This window comes from Monopterus albus, unplaced genomic scaffold, assembly GCF_001952655.1.
Source record: "Monopterus albus unplaced genomic scaffold, M_albus_1.0 scaffold31.1, whole genome shotgun sequence".
Taxonomy (NCBI): Eukaryota; Metazoa; Chordata; class Actinopteri; order Synbranchiformes; family Synbranchidae; genus Monopterus; species Monopterus albus.
The window spans coordinates 5348179-5360231 of NW_018127911.1; the positions used below are offsets into that span (position 1 = coordinate 5348179).

Below are 12053 nucleotides of genomic sequence, written 5' to 3' on the forward strand. Positions count from 1 at the left end.
GGTGCTTCTACTAAATACTGAGCAAAGGGTCTGAATACTTATGACCATGTGATATTTCAGTTTTTCTTTTTTAATAAATCTGCAAAAATGTCAAAAATTCTGTGTTTTTCTGTCAATATGGGGTGCTGTGTGTACATTAATGAGGAAAAAATGAACTTAAATGATTTTAGCATATGGCTGCAATATAACAAAGAGTGAAAAATTTAAGGGGGTCTGAATACTTTCCGTACCCACTATATATGCAAATTGCACTGCCAGCTTATTTGGCAACATGTGTTGGTTCATTTCCAAATCCTTGCGATCCTCCAAACATTTTTTTTCACAAAGGTGCACAAGAAATAATCTCAAGATTCAACTGCAGATGAGAACCAAATGTCATCTTATGCTGAGGTTCGCTTCCAGATTGCTTTGGCCAAGAAGGCTTTGACGAGACCAGACAAGCGAGAGTGGGCAGTGAGATCCATTACTAATTCTGTGGTATCAAGGTGCGGTTTCATGGGATTTTGGCTCAGCTCTGGTGGTTTGTTTACTCTCTATACCCTGGACACACAGGGCCAGGGCAGAGGATCAAAGGCTAGTCAGTGTGGTCTGTTGCTGCGTACATCATAGGGAGTGGTGCGGCCGTTGACAGTCTGGACATGTATATGAACACACACATATTAAAGAGACACACGGGGGAAATGTTCCTCCCTTGTCTCAACTGCTCTGGACAGTGTCATGAAAGGTAAAATGCTGGCCAGAAAACAACTTCAGCAAAAGAAACACTTGGGATTTTATTGAAGGGGGAATGTGACATTTGGTTGATGAAGATTAAGTTTCACAAAAAGATTTTAAGATGGATTTACATTTGCAGGACAATGAAAGATATTTACACAATAGTATAAAAGAAATGAAAGTACCAACAGTACTTTTGAAATACCACTCACATCAGTGTAATGGCCAGTGGAGATGCGGTGTGTCATTCCTAAAACAGCTGTTGCTGTTTCTTCCCCTGAGTGCATTTTCTCTAAGTGTAGCTGAAGGAATAATTTTTAGACGATCACACAGAACTGATCTCATGGGTCCACATCAATCCTGTAGAAGAAGGAGTTTACCAGTGCAACTTACAGTAAAAAGTGCGTATTGGGCTAGTTTTCTCATAGTGATTCATGTAAGTTTGACATTGTTAGAGGCCTTCTCACAATTTGTTGTGGTCCAGAATTCTGTAGAATACTTGATTCACCAGGCAAAAGAAAGAAACCTCAGAAAATGTGTCTGTTTCAAGCACAACCCAATTTAAACCAGCATCCCAGTGAAAGGGTTATAAATGTGCAGTTGATGGCTACATGCATGCATTCTCAGGCTAAAGGCTGCATATCCCAGACAAAATGTCAGTCAAAATCTGACTTTTATTTCATTCTAACCTAACCCCTTTTCATTGTTTCAGTAGACCAGCATGCCCGGACAAGGACTAGCAATAGGCTACAGGTTCAAATTATGTTTTAACATTTCTATTTTCACACAGTATGTTTCACTTTGGCATTACACATGAAAAAGCCTTCCCGATGAGGACTAACCACTTTGTTTCTGGAATAAGTAGTTTGGCTGGTGATACTAAAGTATATTCCCAAAACAAACAGCAGGACATATTCCACTACACAGGGGATGTACTATCTTCAAAAGTTTAAAACATGGCCTCTAACCACATTAACTAATGTAGTATGCAGTTCTACTTTGCCTTTGAAGTAGCACTGTGTAAAGTTACTAAAGTGGGTAGTAAGTGGGTTAGCCAGATATGCTCATGTATTCAGCTTTTGTTAGAGTAGACAAACATGCTGTTTTATGACTTCTGCACTTTTCCTCTCATCTTTTTGGTTTTGGAAAGGTTGTGAAAAGACAATACAATCCAAACGGCTTCATTGTGAGCTTGCATGCCTTATTTTTTACATTTTTCTTAGGGATGATGGACTGCAACAAATTCTTAACTGTGCCCACCCACTCAAAAGTGTATTTGATGGACAAATGCTGAGTACAGGTACAACTAGGAGCCCCCACCAAAGCTACCACTGCACAGATAAAGCAGGAGCTTTGCAGAATAAAACAGATGCCTGACTCCAAAGGAATAATTGCATTTATCTAAATGCCTTTGGCAGCTGCTGCTGATGCATCAGTTCCTTCGTGCCTCTATTCTGAGTATTCCCTTGTACTCTCTTAGCAATGGTCTGAAGTATCAGCCAAATTCTTGCAAATAAAGTGGACACTGCTGACAAGTTGTGCCTTGATTTATGAGCAGAGAGAGGTATAGCTGAGACACTGACCTCATCTCGGTCAGCGGTGAATGTAATGTGGGTGTCCAGAAAAAATCTGTTGTTGTTATGTCCAAATGTGACACTGTCCCCTGCACGTAAAAAACTTATATTATGTTGTGGCCAAACTAAACCCCTTAAAATGCTGTAAGAACTCTCACTATTTTCAGATATTAGAAGACTTTACTAGAGACAGACACAATAAGGCCTCATTGCATCTTTGTTTCTGGACACTAGTACCTCTAATGTTATGAGCCACGTTCTTGTTTTCTTCACTTTATTTGCAGTGTTTAGGAGGCAAAGAAACTGAAAATTACTAGAGAAAAGTCGAGACAGATAGACCAAAGAACATCAAACTTATATACTGTATGTATACATATATACGTATGTATGTCTCCTTACCGGATGGTTGGCAGTTCGATTCCCAGCTTCTCCATGTCAAGTATCTTTGAGCAAGACACTGAACCCCCCACTTGCTCCAGGTGATGTCACTGGTGTATGAATGTGTGAGTGCTTGGGAATGGCAAAATAGTGTGAAAGCGCTGTGAGTATGCTACAATGCATAGAAAAGCGCTATACAAGTATAAGACCATTCATCATTTACCAAAAGATTTTCAAGGCAGAACAGTCATCAAAATAATTTAAGTGTTCTGGCTGTTACCCCAACCCAAAATCAGTGAAGTCAAAATCTAAATAACACTGCTGCATACATTGGCAGAAGCACATTCATATTCATTCTCTCTCCATCCATTTTGTTCTGAAAACCTTTCTTCGGAAACTCCCCTCTTGCTCATCCCATTGGTGGTGTCCCAACACCTACTGAAAAAAGATTTTCTCAGGGATTGCAGTACTATACAGGGCACCAAATATTATGTAATCAGCACTATAATCATAGTCAAATCCCAGGTGCATTACCATTTATCTCATGTTTTATAGAAACCAACAGCTGTTTTAACAGTTTCCTCTGCACAACAGTGCCATAGCATGGATATTTCCCTTTTGCTCAGTCTTTGGAACAGGTAGCCTAGGAAAAATCCTGCAGGATGACTACAGGGCCATCTCATATTCACAGACATAAAGTAGTGATTGTGTTGACAGAAAATAAATATAGAAATTCATCAGAACAGGAGGCCATGTCCTCCAGAGCTTTGTTAGGTCAGACATTATAATGGCAGGTTTGTGGTTCATAGTATCACCATGTGTGGTAATGTGCTGTATATTTTGTAGCCTCTCTCTGCTTTGTTTTCACAGACCCCTGGTACTGTGAGCACAGCACGCCACTGCCAGCATTTCAGATGAATCCCACCCTAGGCTAAAAAACATCTGCCCTCAGAGTTGTGAGGCACTTTGGAAAAGAATCCACCAAAAGTTATGTTAGGATAGCTACCACTGTACTCCACATACACTCTACATTATTAACTGTAGGGTTGTATTGAGACAATTACCGTTCCCAACATGAACTTTTTAGTTACTTCTTAATGCATAATTAAAGCTTAGTAAAGCTAATGGGAGGCTTCTTCACTGACTGTCAACTCCAATGTTGTACATGCAAAAAAATTCTCATTACAATGTCCAGCTGATTTGCTCTCTTACTAATTATGTATTTCACTCTTAAATTGTGATGAGGAAACTATTTGGTGTAGAGGTATTCCACTTAAATGTTCACAGATAGTCTGTTTATATGACTCACCAACTTTTGTATATGGAAGAAAGAAAGACTGGTCCTGTAAGCAGCAAGCAATTGTGTAGCGTGATTTAGTCACAGCTGCATGTTTTAAGAACAGATGGTGTTTAATGACGTGTGCCAACCCTGTTTGATCGTATTCATATCTTTAGCCACAGGACTAGGCTTTTGTTTTCTTATTTGATTTTATGTCTAATTTATCACACATATTTCATGTTTCAGATAATTTCACAATAAATTATTCAGTATGAATTCCAGCAGATCACTCATACACACTTCTATTTTGTGACATAAAGCATTCCCTAGCGCCTTACCCTAAACATAACCATCAGAACTAAATTGCTAACCATAACCCTAACACCTAACCGGAACCCTAAAACCAAGTCTTAACCCTCAAAAACGTGTTTCAGAAAGTGAGGACCAGCCAAAATTTCTAAAACTGTTCTCACTCTGTAGCAAAAAAAAACCCCCAAAAACACACATTTTTGGTCCTCTCAGTGCAGCAAGTACAAACACACACAAACACATACTCTGATACCAACAAGCAGACAGGATTGCTGTCACTCAGTCTAAGTTGTGCTCAGGTTGCAGGACTCCCAGTCTATCAGCAGGGATCTGTGGGGCTGTGGCTTTATGGCATGCACTCTCTGTCTGCTTGTCTGTCTCACTGTCTGAACCTTTTAAAAGTCATTTATAAATGTGTTCAAATTAACATTCTCTCTGAGTCATCTACACCAACACAGCTACTGCCTTTCTCCATTTTAATTATCTTAGATGTTGATGCCCCTCTGATAGTTTTTTCCGTTTTGTTCTTTTCTATCAGTTTTATCTTCTCTTTCTCACACACTCAGCCACTTATAAAGTTACACACACTACCCCTATCAGCATTTAGTCACTAATGGGTGTGTGTGTTTACTCTGAGTTGAGGAAGTAGTGATAATAGTGGCTGTAAAGTAATCTCACAACTGTTTACACTCATTGCTGGAACCTATCTCCTTCATTATCTACAGCCTAGCTTAGGTGTGCCTGTGTGTACAAATCTGTGTGTCTGGCTCCACGGCACATTATTAGTCAGAGCATTACAGTTCTTATAAAATAATGATTTTCATAATTGTCTGTGAAAGCTGGTGATGTTCTTAAAATGTCCAGGGTTTTGTCACTTTCTCAGCATTGTTATAGAAGAGCATTTTATGACATAATGTTTGATGAACTCTGAATGGATTCAAGATGCATCAGATACAAACAATTAAAGCAGCAGAAATGCTCAGGGTACAGAAGAAAATTTACATAGTTAGGTCATCTATGTAATGTCTGTCGCAGCTTAAGCCTCTAGGCTGCATTTCTATGCTTTTACACTCTGATTGCAGTTATTTGCAGCAATGTAATGCATTTCATATAAATCTCGGATTTCATATTAAACATCCGTCTATCCATAACAGCCATAAATATCCATGCATATAACATTGTTTCGGTGATGTAGTGTTTGGGTTTCTGATTATCACGTTCATTTCTGTATCTTAGTTCTGTTCCATGGTTTAATCAACCGGAACTGGTTTGATTTGTACCTTTGTCAAAAGCCTGGTATAGTAGTCAACATCTTTCTTGAGCTAAACTGAGACGTAATGTCTTAGTATATGTACATATACTTTTTCACCAAGCATCTGGACAAGTTTTTTAAAGTGCATTCATACTGTGAGCTGTGGCAAAACATTTGCTGCATAGACCAAAGGACCCATACTAGACTAGTCTAGCTGGCTGTGGTCATCAGTACATCTCTGCAGGCCATACTATTCTGAGGCCCTGCATGCATTTCATTTTGCTGGGTCTGCACCCACTGAGTTGGACTGAACAAGCATTACCTAATGGGAAAAAGGTTTCCAATGCCCACTTACAATTGGAGCATGATGTCATTGGATATACACTGATATAAGCAGAGAAACACCCGTACACTGACATGCAATATCCACATAAAAGCTCAAACACACAGTGGTGCAGCCATAAATCCTGGTCAGAGGTTATTTAATGCCCCCCCATGAGAATCTAGACACTTTCATTTAGATCACAGAGGCTATCTGACACTTTGTCCACAGGATACCTGATCCCCTGTGCTTGTGTCCAGAGGCTGTGATGCTTACTCATTCACCAGCAACATTTACTGATAGCACCTAAGGCAATGATCACAAGGTGGTCTATAATTTGACATGGGATTAATCAGTGTATTATAGCAATGGCTATTCCAGTGAGGTCATCAGTAGGTGATAAATCTGTGGTATTAATATGTGTCTTTCAGTATTAATTAAAGCTCTAATATGTGACCTTTATCAACTACCACAACACAAAATGTTTCAGGTCAGATGACTGCATTTTAGTTTTCTGTGCAGTTACTGATATCTCAGATGCCACTATGTGGTGTAAGACGGCCAGAATAGCAGAAAGTATGATGTCATACTATGATATTAAACTGGTGAAAGTTATTACATTATAAATGATTTAAACTAACCTCAAGCTTTTATGTTATATCATTGAAATCCTGTACAGTTTAAGTACTGAAATATTTATGGAGAGATACAAATAAAAAAAACACAACATTTATTGACTTTCTTCTCTCTTAAAGGCAATAGTGTAAGTGTAATGTGTCCGAATGTGTCTCAGCTCTTTAAAGACACAAAGCAGCTCTAAAATTTGCTGTGACGTTATTTCGTCCTCTGCTTTTTGTATTTATGTATTTAATGTCTCCATGAACATTCAGCTCCTATTTTTGTTTTAATAAATGTAATTTCAACATGTTAAATATGTTACATGTATGCATTGCTTTTGCAGTGGCAGTAAATGGTTAAAGTGCAGAATAGAAATTTTAATCTGCATTCCTCTCATCCTCCTTTAAATTGTCATTTGATGATACTACACTGTATATCTTTCTCCTGGCAAGCCATGACATATATTAGGGCAGATGGAATTTCTCCATCTGTATTTATTTAGATTGAATAGTGCATGTATAGAATTATACTCTTCTAATCCTCCTCAAACAACATTCCAAGTAAGTGATGCTACAAATAAAGTTTAGACTGTTAATATATACAGCTCTGCATGCTGACAGCAACAGTTTTGGTTTGTTTGAGGTAAATCCTGGGGGGCTGGGTGCATGGGTACATTAGGGTGATGTTAGGGAGTGGATGACAGTGTCTGTGAAGGACTGAGTGGCCTGCACCTTGAGTTTGGGGTCATTTGGGATAGATGCAATGAAGCATTGAGGAAAGAAAGGGATAAGAGCCTCAGGGATTAAACGACGAGTTGGAGTTGAAAAAAATGCACTAAAAATAACAAACTGTACTGTCCTAAACTGTGCACTTATCATGGTCACAGGATTATGGGTCCAAGATACATTAAGGTGTTTAATATATATCTTGCAACAGTCAGGGTTTTGTACTGTATTTGCTTGGCATGTATGGTACAAATGGAGGTAATTGGAAATAAATTATTAATGTTTAGTTTTCAGGCTGAGTTTAGACTAGAGGTGGGTTTAAAACTGTGCAGTGGGTTTTAAGTTACAGTTTAAAAGCCTGGTGTTTTGGTCGCTCTGACTGCTCTAAAGCCAGTCAGCCATCAACAAACATGTAACTCTACAATGTTGGGCCTCCAACACTCCACTGTGTCTGATGCTGATGATATGTGTAGACTGGTGTTCTGAATAATGTTGAGTACAAGTCTATTAATGAGATGATGATATGCCATAGTTATGCATGTGTTGTGGAATTTGGAGTCATTTCTATTTGAAGCATCTGAAGAAGAATACGCTGTTACTGCATTGCCAATATGCTAAAGTGGCTTAGATGCAACACAGGGAGTCTTCAATAGCTGCTGTCATTGTACAGTTATCACATCATTGAAAAATTCTCACAGGCCTGTCTGAATAAGTGATTGAGGAGCTGTGCATGTTGACTCAGCAGGCTTGTGTTGTGTTGTGTTGTCCCAGCTGGTCTCTAGGAGAGTGGGGGATGTGTAGCCGGAGCTGTGGAGGAGGAGAACAGATGCGCCAGGTCCGATGCGTCCAGAAAACCAGACAGGCCAACATAGACACACTGGCTGATTCTCACTGTCCCCAACCTACACCAGCCAGGGGACAAGCTTGCAACACCCATAGCTGCCCACCAGTTTGGACCACTGGACCATGGTCACAGGTAAAGCACGTATGAAAGAGAATATTCAGTATGCTTGCACCGATGTAAGTCAGTAAAGGCATACTGCTGTACTAGCAAAAATACCCACTGCAGGAAAAAACACTTAACAGCTGCACACTTGCCACTCAGCCTGAAGAGCTCCCCACACCCTTTTGTCAAGTGTATGTTTATATTGCGACATAAGAATTTGATTTAGACTGTGCTTTAATATGGGTACACATAAAAAAATGGAACCCATTTAAACCAACATTAATGTACAATTCTGCTGCTGATGTTGTGATTGGGAATGTTTGAGCATTTATATAGTGGTACATACAAATTTCATTTATCTATATAAAATTTTGCTCCTCCTTCAGTTAGCATGTTCCTTCCTGTTATTTTTAGAACTGTTGATCTACCAGTCAAAGGGGAAGAAAAGCATTTAAAAGCTTAAAATATCAGTGTTTCTCTTTATCTGGCAGTGTTCTCGCAAGTGTGGCAATGGCTTGAAAAAGAGGACAGTTCTGTGTATGAGCACCGGCCCAGGTACCCAGACACACACGCTTGCAGACACTTTGTGTGCAGGTCTGCCAAAACCTGACAGTCAAGAAACCTGCTTCATTAAACGTTGCCAGAAACAACGCAAGGTCCAGTGGTTTGTCTCAACATGGCAAGAGGTAAGTCTATGGTAGTTATAAAGATGAAAAATATGAACATTAAAATGAAAAAGAAAAGTAGTAGTAGTAGCAAAATTATTTTAGCTACTGTAAATGTTTTCTTTCTATGTTTTCTCTCTGTTCCATGTTTAGTGTTCAGTAACATGTGGTAGTGGCTATCAGGCACGGTTCATCAAGTGTGCAGAGAAGGTGTGTATTATACTGCATGTCCTTGTTTACTCAAATGTCAATTCCAAATGATTAAATAAGTAACATTAAACATTAATTGTGCCAGTTCACAGCTTCAAATTCTCATTTCTTCAAATCTTCATTTTTTGTAATGTAGGGTGTCCTTATATGAAATATATATATGGTGACATAGATTTTATCATAAACCCTAGTTTTGATTTCGATAATAAAGGACACCGCAGGTAAATATAGAGAGCTTGCTGCCAAGAAGTGCCACCATGTCCCCAAGCCCATAGTGGAGCTCCAAAGGCCCTGCATCCTGGCTATGTGCCCTGTCCGCACTACCCCAGCAGTCCACCAATGGAGCATGCATCATCGCATCTATCCAGCGCAGCCACCCCCTCAACCTCTGCTTCGACCAGAATGGCACTCCTCTCCTTGGTCTCAGGTAAGTTAACACAGAGCAAGATTTTATGGCTGAATATTGCAAGGAGCACAGTATAAGCACCGTTAATAGTTAACTTTGTAAGTAACAAGAGATGGGGAATTTAATGCAGTGTATGGCATTCATAGCATACATCATGGTTCTTTGTACTCAACAGTGCACAGTGACGTGTGGAGGAGGAGTGCAGGCCAGAACGGTCCAATGTCTGGCTGAGTGGAAACCCTCTCCTGGCTGTGCACTCCATGTTAAACCCTCAGTGACCCAGGCCTGCAACACCAACGTCTGCACACCATCTGACAAGAAAGGTACTGAAGCACTTACATAATCCAGTTTTGATGCTTGTATACAAAATAAACTGAAACCTGTAATCTGAAAAATCCTTGTCAAATTGCAACCAATCTTTTACCCGTCACTTTTTTCTTCTTTTCCACAGACATTACATGTAGGGATTATTTTAGCTGGTGTTACCTGGTGCCCCAGCATGGAGTCTGCAACCACAAGTTCTATGGCAAGCAATGCTGCCAGTCCTGTTTGAATTCAAACCTGTAATCATGCAAAGTAATTCTGTCTGCGTCACAGACAGATAGGTAGGTAGATAGACAAGAGACTGTATTTGACATCCATGCTTGAAAAGACTGTGGTTTTGCTTTAAGCCTGTGGTGAGCACTGATAAACAGAGGACTTTCAATGGAAGTGCAAGAGAGTTAACGTGCCCTTGTGATGCTGGACATCTGGATACAAGAACTCAGTGCTGACAGCACTACACAAGAATGTGATCAGAACAGAGAATTATCAGGAGGAACTAGCAAAATGGGAATCTTGATTAAAGCAAATGGGACCGACATGTCCAAAAGAAACTGTGAACCTGAAAAATCCCAGCTTTGTTCATATGCTGTATGCAAATGAACAGATCTGTACCCAGGACACCCAATATCTCCCAGTCAACCGAAGGCCAATGATGGCAGACCAAAAGAGAAAAATGTTAGACAAGGGTTCAGGCATTATCACACAACAACACAGGATACACCCTGGTGTGCACTGCAGTTCTTGATGAATCGGAAATCAGGGGTCTGATAATGAAAAGAAATTTTGCATAGAAGCAAGTAGGGGCACATTTTAATCTAAGGCTTGATAAAATACAGTCTATGCTTCCCCTTAAGCTGGACAAGAGTAGGATGTGTTGTCTGTGTTGTCATTAAAATGAAAAAAAAAATGCATCATACTTGAGAGAACTATTCTGAGATAGCTTGAGGCTGTGTGAACTGATTTATTCTGGTGCTACAACATTGTCTTTTGTCACCAAGTCAGTGTGAAATCTTCATGTTTCAGGAGAGGACCACTGAATTGTGTGACCCATGTACAGTATTGTTTGTTTTATTTATTGGCTTTACAATACATCATTGCTGGAGACTGTATTAATAAGCAGTATAAATTAGTCCTTTTATCTACCCTAAGTGCATTGCCGCTATATTTTGTATTCTGTTGCGTAGGGGTTGACACATACTGCCCTTCAAAATAAACCTCTTTACCAACAAAAGTAATACTCTCACCATTAACAACAAACATAAACCCACATCTCATATGAAACCTGTCATTTGGACAGTTAAAATGACCATGTCATTTTATAAGGGACTGCTCCATTTTTACATTACAGCATCCAAGGCAATCATGTATTGCATGCATTGATATGGCAGGGTTATGGTTTAAAAGCACTGACATATGTTGGGTAATGGTCATTCATTGTGATTTCTACAATGTAAATAAAATAAGTTTTTAAAAAATGTATGTATGTCTTGTTAGCAACTCGAATGCAGCATGAGTCCTGATTTCATTCTGCATTAATATGATGTTTCTAGCGGTGTAAGCTATTAAAACCTAAATGTCAAGAAAGGAACTTGATTTCTTCAGTTATCATCATGTCCAGGCAATGAATTTCTCTCTCAGCAAGCACATAATTAACATAATTAATGTCATTTCTACATTGGTTTTAATACAGAGCTTTGTAACTATCAGACTTGACTGCCGCAGTGATTGTCTCCTAATATGGTTTACTGAGCATGTTTCCAACAGTTCTTATAACCTTTTTAGTGTGTGATTGGTGCACGCTACTACCACACTACAGATTAGTATCACATGTCATATGTCATATTTTAACAATGAAACTCAAAAGAAATGTGATCTGGCATCTATGAAAACATTTTAAGGCCTAATGCTAAGATCTAGTTTTCATATGCAATGAAGTGCAGCGCATAAGCCAGCTCCCTGGCTAACTGTAATGCCAATGTAGTAAAGGACATTTCAACACCTATGACATATTGTGTCTGGTTTTATTCTTTAGTCAGTTCTCAACAAGTGAAGGAGACACAGATGCCCAAAACAAAATCACTATTGTCATAATCCCCTGGGACACAGTAAAACCCTAAGATGTAGAGGGAAGGAGGAGAAAAGAGTAAACAGAACAAGGGAGAAGGCAGGGGCATGTATGTACTGTATTTGGTGCTGTCATTAAAAAATGCTGTGAGAAAGAGAGAGCCAGGGGGAGAGGCGCTTATAGAGAGAAAAAGGGGATTTCCTCCTTGTCAGCCACCTTTGTAGTTGATTTATAGCTGGTCAGCTGTGGGCACTGCATTGCCCTCT

At 39.4% G+C, this 12053-nt stretch overlaps 1 protein-coding gene across 1 annotated transcript in view; it reads left to right on the forward strand.

The window, feature by feature from the left end:
- Positions 1–10249, forward strand: part of adamts16 (ADAM metallopeptidase with thrombospondin type 1 motif, 16) — a 54776-nt gene extending 44527 nt beyond the window's left edge. The window contains exons 18-23 of the mRNA XM_020596589.1: positions 7943–8147; positions 8609–8803; positions 8936–8992; positions 9204–9419; positions 9574–9721; positions 9850–10249. Of these exons, the coding sequence (XP_020452245.1) occupies positions 7943–8147; positions 8609–8803; positions 8936–8992; positions 9204–9419; positions 9574–9721; positions 9850–9965 (937 nt within the window). The 3' untranslated portion in view covers positions 9966–10249. The remainder of the gene's footprint in view (positions 1–7942; positions 8148–8608; positions 8804–8935; positions 8993–9203; positions 9420–9573; positions 9722–9849) is intronic.
- The last annotated feature ends 1804 nt before the right edge of the window (positions 10250–12053 follow it).